The 14,485-nt window shown below is 51.1% G+C and overlaps 1 protein-coding gene across 3 annotated transcripts in view; it reads left to right on the plus strand.

Annotated features, from left to right (window-relative positions):
* CDH22 (cadherin 22) overlaps positions 1-14,485 on the plus strand; it is a 123,660-nt gene that overhangs the window by 68,646 nt on the left and 40,529 nt on the right. For all 3 annotated transcript variants that reach the window (XM_082359461.1, XM_082359462.1, XM_082359463.1), the window contains one exon: positions 7,367-7,486. In XM_082359461.1, the coding sequence (XP_082215587.1) occupies positions 7,367-7,486 (120 nt within the window). The remainder of the gene's footprint in view (positions 1-7,366; positions 7,487-14,485) is intronic.

Genomic DNA, 14,485 nt, shown 5'->3' on the forward strand with positions numbered 1-14,485 from the left:
GCACCTACTTTATATATATATAGCCCCAAGGGGATAGAAAAATAAGCAGTTGGTTTAATTCAGTAAATACATAATAGTTCCTACTGTGTACATGTCACTTTTTTTTTCTTTTTTTTCTGTACACGTCACTTCGCTAGGTATGTGGGGATACAAAGATAAGCAAGATACTGCCACTGACCTCAAAGTGGTAGCAGATCAGTTTCATCTGTGGTGCCAACTCTGATCAACTGGTAGTGACTGTAGGGCTGTGTTGAGGAGTCTGAGGTCTCATTTGGGCTCAGCAGAAAAGAATGCCACAGTCGATTAGTGATGTCTGCTGGGAGCAAAGGAAGGAGAACGTGGTGAAGGACAACGTGTATGTGGTGGCACATATACCATAGGATGGGCATTACTGGGCCATGGGATTGGGGCTCAACAGACTGTCGAAATGGGCAGGGGCCCTGCCACAGCTGCTTTCCCATGTATTCCAGTCCCTTCTGTGAGCAGCATCTTTAATAGATGGAAAAAGACTTTTGTAGTACAGTCTGCACTTCTTGGGACATTCACTAAATAATAGCTATCGGCCAACACTGCTTTCACAAAGCTATTTCCCTTTATTCTCACAGTCCTGGGGAATAAGCAGGGCAGGTATTTCTATCCTCATTTTACCAATGAGGAGATAAATGCAGAGAGAGATAAAGTAACTTAGGCCTGAGGTTCCACACTAAGAGCTGGAGACGGAACCAGACCCAGAACCTGGAACCAGAACCTAAACTACTTGGCTCTGTGTACATGGGAAACAGTCACAACCATCTCTTTAGTGTGCACGGGACTTTACAGCTTGCAAAGCACTTTCATATCCCTAATCTCATTTCATCCTCCCGGGAACTCTCTTAGGTTAAATGTTGACACCCCCATTTTACAGCTGAGGAAACTGAGGCTCAAGAGGGGAGGGGAAATAAAATTGGGAGGGCACACTATCTGATTCCCAGGTCCCGTGCTTGGGAGGATGGTGGCAGAGAGGAAAGGAGGGAGGCAGGAGGCAGTGTGCTCCCCAAGGGTCTCATCTGGGGAGGGCAGTGGCTGGCTGGGAGCCTCTGATTGTCCCTCTGCAGCTGGAGAGAGTATGGCTCAACAGCCCTCAGGCCCAAGCCAGGAATCAATCGCTGGCCTCTGCAGAGACAACTTCTAAAGATGTTTTTAATTAAAGTCCAGGAAGATCTATATGTGCAATATCTCCTTGCCTAGCAACGGCACTGGCTCTCACCACCCAGGATGGGGAGAAATGGGACAGGAGGTTTCTGGTGGAGAGAGGTGGCAGAGAAGAACAGAGGCCCTGGCCCTCAGGAGTCGGCCCCATGTCTTTCTTTGTCTTTTCCATCAACAAATCACTCAGCAAACATGAGCACCCTCGCTATGCTAGGCCCTGTGCCCACGTGGCAGTGGGTACAAAGGTGACAAATCTACCATCCTGCCCTCAAGGGTCTAGCACATAGTAGGTGCTCCGTAGATATTGGGTGACTGAATGGAACTGAATTATAAGCCAAAAACTGTTTGCTTTCTGCAACTGGCAGAGGAATGCTACTGCAGGAACTTAGAACGTTGCTGTCCCGAACAAACAGGGTGACCGGACTACTCCACAGAGGGTCCCATTAAACGTGGAGAGGATAGAAGAGCCTCTGGGACTCAGTTAGGGATAGTAGGGGAGTCCCTTCTCTCAGGGGGACAGATGAGATCCACACACACACGCAAGTGTTGCCTGCCTGGGTGAGTCTGTGGCTACCTCTTCCTGTCCCACTCTCTCTCTCTCTTTGTCTCTCTATATATCTCTGCCTCTCTTACCCTCATCTCTCTGTCTCTGTCCTAATTTCTCCCTGTGTGTCTGGGTACCTCTGTTTTTCTCACTTTCTCTCTGTCCATCTCTCTGCATCTCTGTCCCTCTGTCCCTTGTTTCTCTGTCTCTGACCCACTTTCTTGCTCCATGTCTCTGTGCCTCCTTCTCTGTCACTTGTCTCTGGACCTGCCTCCTCCCCCTCTATCCTCCGACCTCCCCTTCCCGTGCAGCCACTTTCCTGAATCTCCTGTGTATCATTCATCTGCATTAGGCTGCCTTGGGTGGGCAGCCGGAAGTGCGGTTGAGGCCAGTCCAGTGAGCTGGCATTGTAAGCGATGAGCAAAGAGGGAGTTGGGAGGGGCGTGGTGAGGGGGGAGTTTGAGAAGGGGCTTGTTTCCTGTGTAATCTGAATGTTCCCAGGGACTCGACAAGTGGTTTTTAATTTTTAATAGAAAGCATTCCATGCAGTTCCGGCAGCAGCAGGGGGTGGGACTCATGTTTCATAAATGTTTGAGAAGCTAAATGGGAGCCAAGGGTTTCCCCAGGCCCAGCAGGGCGGCAAGGGGAGGTAAGGAAGAGGCAGGATGATAATAATTACAAACATCTTCATAATCATGACACTTGGTCACCTCAGTTGAGGACTCTATTCTTTTCCAGAGCGTTTCATCTCCTTCGTCTTATTAAGGGGTATCCCTCACCCAGGAGGCAGGAAGGGTAAAGTGTTGTCTCCATTTTATGGAAGGGGAACTGAGGCCCAGTCAGGCCGAGTAGTTTTCCCACCACCACACAGAGAGCCAAGTAGAGGGCTGGAATGAGAATTTGTCTTCAATCCCTGACATCCACTCCACATGACACCACCTTCTCCCTGAGCAGCTGGAGGTCCTGGGGCCCAATTTTGGGCTTCCGTTGGATTTCACAGACAGCAAGGGTTAAAGGGACAAGAAGGGAAAGAATTCTGGCCTGGGAGCCAGAGCATGGATTCCAGTTCTGGCCCCATGACAAACCATGTCAGAAACCAGGTAAACTGGAAATGAGGAGTGGGCAAGCCCCCTCCCTCCTGATACTGGTACCCACGGGTCTCCTGCTCAGGGCCAAGGACACAGACCCAGAGATCTTCTGACCATACAGAGAGAGGAGAAAGGAATAAACTTTTATTGAGCACCTACTACATGCCTGGCTTCACCAGCCACTTAAATCCACCACCTCTAATTCCCATAGCACCTCTGAGAGACAGAGTGGACCCCTCTAAATTACCAGTGAGGAAACAGGTCAAACAGGGGGAAAGACTTGATTGAGGGCACAGAGTGAGGAAGTGGTGGGATTTGAACCCAGGACTCTCTGATGCCAAAGTCCACCCAGTCTCCATGAAGTTGTGAGGGGCATCTCTTTGTAGGAGTGTCCAACTTCTCATGCTGATTTGGTGGCTTGTGTCATCCTTGCTGCTTCCTTCTGGGTGCCAGTCTCAGTACAGGCACAGTGAGTCCAGGAGGGTGACATGCTGGCTACAGTGTTGTGGGTTTGAATCTTTTCCTACCACTTACTAATAACCTAATCTTGGGAAAGTCACTGAGCCTCTCTGTGACTCAGTTTGCTCATCAGTTCAATCAAAGGTTGGGTCTAGGGCATCAGTTCTCAGTCTGGAATGCACTTTAGAATCACTGCAGGAGCTTTTTAAATCCCCTTGCCTGTGCTCCACCCCAAGAGAGCGCTATTAAATTGGTCTGGGATGGGGGCTCAGCATCAGTTTTACTTTAAAGCTCCTAAGAGATTCTAATGTGCAGCCAGGTTGAGAAACACTGGTTTCTGTGCTCTCCAAGGACCAGCCTTTTCATAGCCAGCATTCCACATGGAGCCCTGGGCTCTGAGATACTGTTTACCCGAGAATCCTTTGGGCAGCCCTTCCTATGCCAGCCTGGAATTAGGCCCTTAATCCCGCGTAGCAGGATCGGGTGGCAGCACCATGGACAGCAAATGGCTCATTCTAGCCAATCCCGTCCCTGCTTCTGGAAGTCTGGGCTTAAACCAGCTGGCAGAGAGCGAGAATCCTGAACCCAGTTCCTTGCTATTCCCCTGCCCTTCCCTCCCTCTCCTTTCTTTGAATCTTCTCTCATTTGCCTGTCTACTTCTGCTCCTACTGATTCCCTCTCCTACAACCTTATAAGGCAAGATACATGTGTGTTTTGACATCAGATCGACCTGGGTTTGAATCCTGCCTCTCCTATTTCCTTGCCAGATGAATTTAGCCAGGGGCTGTCCTTGCTGCTGAACAAGGAAATCTATTTGAGTTCTCACAGCGATCCTGAGAGCTTGGTAGTAATATTACCCCCATTTCACAAATGATGCAATTGAGGCAAAAGGGGTTCATTACTAAACTTCACTCAGCCTCCATTTCCTCATCTGCAAAGTGGAAATCTTAATAGAGCTTACTTCAAGGCTCTATTATATGAATTCCATGAGATACTATACATAAAGGGCTTATTATAGTATGTAGCACAAAGAAGTTAGTTAATAAACCTAATCTATCATTATCATTGAATAAGGGTATATAATAATGGGTTTCATTATTATTCATTATTAATTTACATTGTCACCCTTCACTGTGCATAGCAGTTTCCTCATCTGTAAAATGAAAGTGATGCAGGATTGTTCTGGAGTCGGCTCGTATCAGCTCATGAGAGCCAAATACTGATTTTCAGGAGTTTTATGAGCCACTTGATACCACATTCATAGCTTGAAATTGGCCATGGTGAGAGTATTTACACCGTAGAAATCAGCAAACACTACAAAGCAGGGAATTCCTCCCTACCCCTCCATCCCCCAGAGCCAATGGTTAAACATTTGCCAGCATACCACTGCATCTACATCAGAGAATTGGTGTGAGGACTGAAGGAGAGAATGGCCGTGATGGCACATTGCAAAATGCAATCTGCTGAACTTAGGGGGATGGCACAAGGTGGTCCTACAGCAGCCACAAGCCTGGCACCCTTTTGTCTGCCGATTCTGGGGAGCTGCTGACTTGTGAAGAAGGTGGGAGGGCGTGTGGGGCCTTGGGGAATGAGTGGTGAATCACTGACCCTTTGCCATCCCCACGTGTCGGCATTAACTGTAATGGCTGCAATAAAGAATCCCAGATCGGGGAAATGATTCCATCATCCCCGCGGGAGTCCCTGGGATGCAGCCAGGGATAGAGAGAGAGAGAGAGAGTGCTCATCCTTGTCCCTGGGGAGTCACTCAGCCCAGCACTGTGCCTTGCCCAGGGGGTGAGGGGAACGTGCAGAGGAGAGTGACAGGGAGACCCTCTCTCATAACTGTTACAACAGCTACTATTTATTGAGCACCCACCATGAGCCTGATGCTTTATGTATCGTCTCTCATTTCAGTCTGTCTGTGAGGGAGGCTTGATTGTGCCACTGTATACAGGCATGCAGCGTCTGCTGAGAGGACAGCAACAACCTGCGTTTATTGAGTTCTTAGTATGGGATAGGCGCTGTCCTCGGTGCTGAATACAGAAACCTATTTGAATTCTGAAACCAATCCCAGGAGTTTGGTGGTACTCTCACCCTCATTTCACAAATGAGGAAATTGAGGCAAAAATGGGGTTCATGACAGGCCCAAGGCCAAACTGCTAATAAGCGGCAGAGTCACTGATTGTGATTCAGTACAACAGGCCACCATCCAGAGTCACTGTGTGTGTGTGTGCTGACTCTGGCTCCCAGAGGACTTTGGCCTTAGAGAGTCCTGGGTTCAAATCCCACCACTTCCTCAGTCTGTGCCCTCAGTCGAGTCTTTTCCCCCATTTGACCTCTTTCCTCACCTGTAATTTAGAGGGGCCCACTCTGCCTCTCAGAGATGCTATGAGAATTAGAGATGATGGATTTAAGTGGCTGGTGAAGCTAGGCATGTAGTGAGCGCTCAATAGCGTTTATTTCTTTCTCCTCTCTCTGTTTAAGAGGAGGCGCCTGCGATCATGCCCTTGCCCTGAATAGGAGACCCCTGAGTACCACGCATCAAGAAGGAGGGGGCTTGCCCAAACCTCTTCCCCAGCTTCTCCAGGCAACTCTGACATGGTTGATGGAGAGCTGGAGCCACCAAAGAGAGAGGTGCATTGCAGGACCGGTTTAGGAGGCTGGGAGGGGGGACACGGAGAGGGAAATGAGAAATGCAAAAGAGTGAAAAATAAATACATGTGTCTGTCTGGAGTGATGGAGGGCCCCAGGCTGGAGGCGGGAGAGGTGGGTGGCCGGCTGGGCTTAGCAGAATTGCTGCAGTAGCACTTCCAGAGCCTCACTCATTAGCCAGGCAGTGAACTGGCCTCACCCCCCAGCATGCCGCCCCGCTGGCCCAGGGAGCCCAACCCACCAGGAGGGTCCTACCCAGAACCTCAGGAGGCCTGGGCCCCATCCCCTCACCATCAGGGCACCCAGAAGAGGGCATCTCCTTGAGGTGAGGTCTGAGTCTCATCCCCCTTGGGTCCTATCCTGAGCCCCCAAGACTCCCTCTTGGGTCTTGCATCTCACGCCCTCCTATCTGGAAAGGTTTGGATGGACCACAGAGCTTTGCCCATCCTTCCATTCAGCCCCTCCCCCACCCCTTCCATCACCCCCACCCTGTCCAGCCTCACATCCCAAGCCCTGCTTTCGTCAAATTGAACATGATGTCAAATTAGAGCCATCTCTGCAACAGGCCGAGAGGAGCTCCCAGTTTAATGAGGCAGCGTCAAAAATCAATAACTTAATTGCCGCTGTTTGATGGACTTTTATCCAATTTATACTCTCCCCAGCAGCCTACGTGCAGAGCATGAGGAGAAGTGTGTGTGTCGGGGGCGGGAACTGTCTGGGCACCCGGGAGGAGGGGCGAGGAGGGCACCAGGACCCACAGCCAGCTACTTCCAAAGGGAAAGCTGGCTGCTGCTCTTCTGCCTGGGGCCCAAGAGACACTGGCCCCTGAGCCCCAGTGAACTTGGTTGTCCTTCTGGGATGCCCACACACCCCCATGGCGGGATGGGGGGGATTAGGATGTGGGAGGAAGGAGGCAGAATTCCCTTGAGAAATCAGGAGGGGCTGGGATGGGTAGAAGGACCCCTGCTTTGGGAGTAAAGTGCCTGGTTTCCAGTGTTACCTCTAACTCTGTGATGACCTTAATTGGTGAAAATAACCATTTCCACCACCCACTGAGATACTGCTCTGAGTTCTGCACTGGGAGTTTAAAATGTGTTCCCTCATGAACCAAGGACTAGGACTGTCCCCATTTTGCTGGTGAGGAAACTGAGATGCAGAGAGGCTGTTTTCCCTTGCCAGAGTTTTACAGCTGGGAACCACCGAAGGGAGATTTGAATCCAGATCTGACTCCATGATCGTGCTTGTGCCACTGGGAAGGCCCCAAGTCTGGAAGCGGGTTGGGGCTTAATGTGGGGATGAGGACTGTGAGGGGATTGGCTTCAGTGACCTCTGGCCTAGGTCTCCTTTCCCAGCTTCTCTGGGGGTGGGGAGTGATGGGGAGGACGAGCACAGCGGCCCCAGCTGACCCCTGTCTCGCTTGGTCCCCCGGGCCCAGGCACGTCGGTGATGCAGGTGATGGCCTCGGATGCGGATGACCCCACGTACGGCAGCAGCGCTCGACTGGTGTACAGCGTGCTGGATGGCGAGCACCACTTCACCGTGGACCCCAAGACCGGTGAGGGGCGGGGCCAGGCCAAAGGGGCGGAGCCGGGGCGGAACCAGAGGCGTGGCGCAAGGGGCGGGGCCGGAGGGGGCGGGCGGAAGTCTTCTCTCAGCGTTCCAACCAACAGTGCTGAGGTTAGGACAGAGGACACCGAGGCATCTTTCTGGCTCCAGGAGACCCCAGGGTCGCGGAGAGGGAGGGCGGCCAGGCAGGAAGAGAGAAGGACCGAGGAACAGAAAAAAAAAAAAATAGAGTGGGGGGCGCCTGCAAGACTGGTGCGGAAACAAAAAGTCAGGAGGCTATCACTATGGGCCCCCTGAAAGGACTTCGGAGGTCTGAACTCAGTGGCCCCTCTTGCCGTTGGAGCTAAACTGAGGCAGGCGTGTCCGCAGCCCAGACGGGGTCGGTCATGGTCATAAGTGCCGCTGGGGGCCGGAGGTAAGGGGGGACGGCCGTCGGCCGGTGAAAGGCACCTTTTCGGCAGTTTTGAAAGCTGTTCAGGTGGCAGTTGTTAAGGATCTGATGGGAAGACCGAGTCCGAGACCATTAGGGAAGGATGGCTTCTTGACTTCCTTGCCCTCCCCCCCCATCACCAAGCAATGGTGCAGCGCTCCCACGTACCGTCCCCCACGTCACTCGCTCTGAGGCTAGAACCTGAGTACATCTCCGAGGGCCCTCGTGAGAGTGGCAGGGAGAACAGAGAGATGAAGTGGTTCGCTCAAGGTCCCACAGCTGGGAGCGGCTGCCGATGACAAGGGCAGTGCTCTCACTGTCCCAGGGACAGGAGAAGGCAGGGGATGAGACATCAAACACCACAGAATGTTTATCAAATGCCGTCATGAGGCTCGCAGTCCAGTGGGGGCAGGAGGACAGGCATCTGTGTGGGCAATTAGGATGCAAGTTTCCTGGAGGCGGGAGCAGCCATCTCCAAAGGATAAGAAAGTGTTGGCCAGACCGAGATTCAGAGAAGGGCATTCCAGGCAGAGGGCATGGTGCAGGCAAAACTGGGAGGAAGAGAACAGCCTGAGGCATGGGGGGAATTGTAAGCAACTCAGGACTGGAGAAGAGGCTTGTTGAGAGGTAATGTAGAGAGGCTGGCAGGGGCCGGACTGCCCCGTCTGAAGCGGGCTGAAGCACTTATTTTATTCTAAGGGTAGTGGGGTGGGAGGGTGTTTGACGGATTTGGGTTTGGGGTTTTTGTTTGTGTTTGTTTTGTTTAGGGGAAGGGGTTGAGAATTCCAGTCTATAATTGCATTCTCTTACACATAATATCCGCATTATTTTTTCCTCCTTGTGAAACTAATATGTTTTAGAAAACATTCAAACATTAAAGAAATGTTTTTTAAAAGAGACGAAGGAAGGAGGGAAGAAAGGGCTTCCCACCCTCATCCCCAGTAATTGCAACCCCAAAGGTAGCCACTTGGTGTATATATCCTATGAGACCTTGAACTCATTCACTTGAAAAATATTGAGGTTTTTTTTTTAAAAATAGATAATACAGTTCAAGGTTCAAAATTCAAAAAGTCCAAATTTGTATTTAGTAGAAATTCTTCACCCCCTCTAGTCCCCCAGCCACCCAATCTGTATCCCCAAGGCAACCAATGTAATTTTCTTGTGTATCTTTCCTGAGCTATTCTATGCATGTACAAGAAAATAGGTACATGTATTTGGGTTTTTTTTACACAATTGGTAGCTATAAACACACACTATACACACTGCTTGCCTTTTTCGCTTAACAATACATCTTGCAGATTATTCCATATCAGTACATAAAGAGCTTCATCATTCTTTTATTTAACAGCTGTTGTGGATACACTAAAATTTATTTCACCAGTCCCCTATTGATGGACACTTACACTGTTTCCAATCTTTTTCTACGACGAACAGTGTTACAGTGCATAACCTCATACATATATCATTTTGTGCTTGTGTGAATGTATCTGCAGGATAATTTTCAGGAAGTGGAAAAGCTGGGTCAAAGAGTGTAGTGCGTTTGGAATCTGGATAGATAATGAGGAAATGTACCAGATTACACTCCTGAAGACCCGATTACAAGAGAGCCTGTTTCCCTTCCCCCTCACCAACACTGTGGATTCACTGATGACTTTTAAGCAGGGAAGTGACATGCTCAGGTTTTCATTTTAACAAGATCCCTCGGGCTGCCACTGTATAGCATGGCTCAGAGGCAGGAACTGAATTCAGGGAGACCCAGGAGCCTGGAGTGCCCAGCAGAGAGCCCCGAAAGACAAAAGCCAAAGCCTGCACCCTTTCTCAGCACCCACCCAGACTCCTTAACCTCCTTCATCTAGTTTGGGAGCCAGAGGTGATACGGGATTGGTAGAGAGGGTTAGTTGAGATACTGAGGAGGGAGAATGAGGGATGACAGTGAGATTCTGCAAAGGGCAAACCTTGGAGGCCTGGATGAATGTACGGGACTATATTCAGGGAGGAATCTGAGGGTTCCTAACTTTGGAACCTAAGATGGGAAGGGGCACCACCTACAGAAACAGAAGGAGGAACGTGGATTAAGAAAACTGTCTAGGGACAGAGGAATTACTGAATGTGTTCCAGGTTCTGATATAGAGCTAATTAATTCAATTTTAACTATATTGGCTTTAAGATGAGAGAAGAGGAGGAAAGAAACATCTAGAATGGGCTGCCTGAAATATGGGCCTAAAGCTTCAAGAATGGTTGAGGCTCTTTAAGCTTTGGTTTCCCCATGTACACAACAGAGATAATAATACTCATCTCACATGATCGTTGTGAGGATCAAATGGGACAGTTCATTCATTCATTCAATACAACTCTTTATTGAGTCCTGTACCTGCCCAGCTCTGCTCTAGGCTCTAGGAAGGCAGCAGCAGGGAAACCCAACACCCTACCCTCATGGAGCTTTTATTTAAGTGGGAAATACAGAAAATAAGCACATAAACATACAACATAATGTGGAGTAGCAGGAAGTGCTAGGAAGACACATATACAGGGTAAGAGAGTAGACTTAGATGAAGAAGTCAGGACAGGCCTTTCTGGGGAGGTGACGTTGGGACTGAGTCCTGAATGAAGTGAGGGTGTGAGCCACTTCGTATCTAGGAGAGATACTGACATGCTCAGTGCAATACCTGGTACATAAACGTAAACCAGGGGGATGATGGGGATGATGATGATGATGATGATGAAGCCTTCATCCATTCAACCTGAGGAGGTGAGGTCCTTAGAGTTGATCAGCTTTAAGGTGGGGAGGAAAAGACAGAACACAGAAATAAGGGAAGGGCCAGGACTGAGTCTGGGAGGTGGCAGGGGTGGGCAGGTGAAGCATCAGACTCCAGAGTGAGGAGGACGGCCAGGTTCTAAGAAAGAACATCCCCCACTGCAGAGAGTCGGGGGGAGGGTGGCAAGTGGGAGGCCGTGGAGCCTGGGAGGGCAGAAACAGTTCTCAAGAAGCCAGAAAGTGGGCACCAGGCAAGGCAAGTGAAGAAACACAAACAGGGTCCTTGTTTCTAGGGTCCTTCAGCTTTCTCTGTTTGGAAGGGTCTCTGTAGACATTGCCCAGGAAGGACCCGATTTTTCCTCCCCTTTCCTTCGGCCCCATGGTTGGAGCCACCCTGATGCCATTTCCAGCCCCAGCTCCATTTCCCCAGCCAGGAATATTCCGCTCATGCGGGTCTATATTTAGCAGCTGCTGCGAGGTACAGTCTGTTCTCGCTGTGCAGATAGCAGGGAGCAGAGCCGGAACGGGGCCTGTGAGGAAGGTGTGAGGGAAGGGAGGAGGCGGGGCGCCACGAGGCTCGTGCCAGAGGAAGAATTAACTTGTGTGTTTTAAAGGCCAGGCCTGCCCGTAGACCCCCCAACAGGGAAAACAGGGATGGCATTTGCGGGCTAATGAGGCGTCACTTGGGCTCCAGGGCCCCTTCTGCAGCGTTTGGAGGGGACGGCGGGGGCGGGGAGGACAACAGTGGAACTGGGGGCGACCGGTGAGGACGAGGCTGTGGGGAGCCGGGGCCAGGCTCTCATTACCAGCCCCCGCTCACCACCGCCCCAGCAAGAATAGAAAGCCTCTCTCTCTCAGAGACTTCAAGATAGCTGCTGAAAATTCTCAATTGAGCCAGAAACGTTTGCTTTCCTGGGAGGGAATGAAACTAACCTTTGTAAGTGCCACATCCTGATCAGGATGATGTACTAGATCTGGTTTCTGCCTTCATGGTGCTTTTGTTCCAACAGAGAAGCCAAATACAAAGAGACAACTACACCCAGGCTGCGAGAGGCGGGCAGAGGGTCTATGGTTGTAGGTCAGTAAGTCAAAATGCTTATCGAACACCTACTATATGCCGGACCCTATAGATAAGATGATGGATGGACAAGACCAACATGAATCTCAGCCCTTGTGGAACTGACGTATGAGGTCCTCAACCCAGGACTTGAGGAGGGGGAATCATCAAGGCATCTCCAAAATGTGGGACCTGCTGCTGTAAGCTTTGTCTCATTTAACCCTCTTAACAGCCCTTCCAACTGGGTATCCCCATTTGACAGAAGAGGAAACTGAGGCTCAGAGAGAGTTAGGAACTTGCCCGAGGTCAGATAACGTATAAATGGTGGAAAGAAGGCTTGAACCCATACCTGTCTGACTCCAAAGTCCTTCAAAATCCCAAAGTGCCTCTTATATGACTGACTCTGTGTAGCCCTGACACACAGTAGGCCCTCAGTAAGGGTCGAATAAATGGGTCAGTGAATGAATTTTCAGAGCCAGATGGTTTAAGAACAACTTCATCAGCTGATTTGGGAATTTTCCCCCAGGCCCCCCAGGAGGGCACCAGCCTCCAATATGCTTCTCCCAGCATCAGGAGTGGGAAGTGGAACAGAGTAGATAGCAAAATGTGCCATCAGTTCCTCCCATCCCTGAACTGGCCTCTTAGTAAAGTGACTGTGCCACTCTTCCCATCAAGTGGGAGAGGAGGCATCTATTTCCCTGCCCTTTGAATCTGGGCCGCCTTATGACTTGCTTCGGGCCAATAGAATGTAGCAGAAGTGATGTTCTGCAAATTCCCAGATTAGGCCTTAAGAGACCTTGCAGCTTTCACTCTTCTCTCCTGGAACATGGGCCTGAGACTACCATGTAAGGAAGCCAGCCCAGCTCACTGGAGGATGAGAGAAGGTCTGGCCAATAGCCAGGGTCAACTGTCAGGCATGTACATGAGGCCATCTTGGACCTTCCAGCCAGATGACCCTGCAGTGAAACGCAGCTGTGTGAGTGAGCCCCAAAGAGGGACGGCCTGGGGAGCTCGATTTCTCTGTTAACCTATCTACCGCTATATGACAAACCGTCCCCAAACATGGTGGCTTAAACAGCACCGATTTATTATGTGTCACAATTCTGTGGGATGGATGGGCAGTTCTTTTGCGGGGGTCACTCCCATGGCAACAGTCAGCTGGCAGGTCAGCTAGGACAGCTGGTATGGCTGGGCCTACCACGTGACTTTTCATCCTGGCCTTCTTCACAGCACAGTGGTCTCAGGGTTCCAAGAGGACAAGCCCCAGTGCACAAGGGCTTATCAAGCCTCTGCTTTTGTCACATTTGCTAATGTCCCATTAGCCAAAGCAAGTCCCACGGCCAAGGCCAGAGTCAGTGTGGGAGGGGATGACCCAAGGATGTGGATCCCAGCAGGCTTAGTTCATCAGGAGCTATCACCATAGCAACCTATCACTGGGTGTGACTCCAGGAACAGGGTCCAGAGGCAGCATGGCCTCAGGGTACCAACCTCCTATTTGCCCAGAGATGGCATCTAATCACACACTCAATACGGCTTCATGACCTGTTTCCAGGTAAGAAGACTTCAGTGTCCCCAGTTCCCCTGGAGCTGGAAGTGACAGGGCAGCAAGGAGGCCGGCCACATAAGTATGGCTCCTCAACCACAGGGGTACACCTCAGCCAGACCCCTGCTCCGAGCCCCACTCAGAGTGAGGGTCTCTGAGCTTTTGGTCCACAAGCTCATAGATGTACAGCGGCCCTGATCCCATCACCAGCCTCCGCATCAGTGAGATCCTAGGTGTAAATGACACGCACAAAGCTTAGCACGTAGTAGGTGTTCAACTGGCCCGCACCCCTCCTGCCTTTCTGCCTGGCTCACACCGGGAGCCCTCTACCACGTCTCTGGCCCGGTGATCACTCCCCTATTAGTCCATCTGTCTGCCCTCTCCTTCCTCCCTCCCACCCTCTTTCTCCACCCCTTGCTGTCCGTCTGCCTCTCTGGTGTCCCTGAGAAGCTCTGTTCACGCTGCCCTTGCTGTTCTTCGTCTTGCTTTCTCCCCCTCTTTCTCTCTCTCTGTTTCTCTCCAGGTCTCTGTCTCTCTGTGGATCTCTGTCTTACTGCCTCCTCCTGCGTGTGTGTATTCCTCTCTGGCTTTACTGCTCCCCTCTTTCCTTCTCTCTTTTTCTGTCTCTGTGGGTCTCCCTTTCCCTCTCCTCCCCTCCTTTCCCTTCCTCTTTGCCTCTGAGCGCGTGGCTCTCTGTCTCTTTCCCCTCTAACGCTCACTAGATTGCCCTCTGTCTGTCTCTTTCTTCTCTCTCTCTTCTTCCCTCTCTGCCACCTTCATCCTTCTTCCTCTCCTCTCTTTTCCCTTTCTGCTCTTTCTCTCCTTCCAGCCCCCCAAGGGAGAGGACATGACAGGCCCACCTTCCCAGTACAGCCCCTGCTGTCCAGGACTGCAAACACTCAACTAAGAGACCAGCCAAGGCCTTGGGCCCCATCCTCATCCCTAGAAGGGCATCCCTCTGACAATCCCAGTGTTGAGGTGCAGCACCAGGGAGAAGGGACAAGGGGCCTGCTGCGTGATTGGAAGCATGTCTTGCCTGATTAGGACTGAGACGAGCACGGGGGCTATCTCATGAGCTGAGACAGGACCACATAAACAGCATTGCTCTGTCAGAGGCCTGCGCTCTCCCCTTGTACCTGGTGGTGGGGGGGTGGGGGGATACCAGGCGGGCTGGGCGGGGACCCTCTGTCCTTACAGTGGTCC

Source organism: Balaenoptera borealis (assembly GCF_965194805.1).
Source record: "Balaenoptera borealis genome assembly, chromosome: 16".
Lineage (NCBI taxonomy): Eukaryota > Metazoa > Chordata > Mammalia > Artiodactyla > Balaenopteridae > Balaenoptera > Balaenoptera borealis.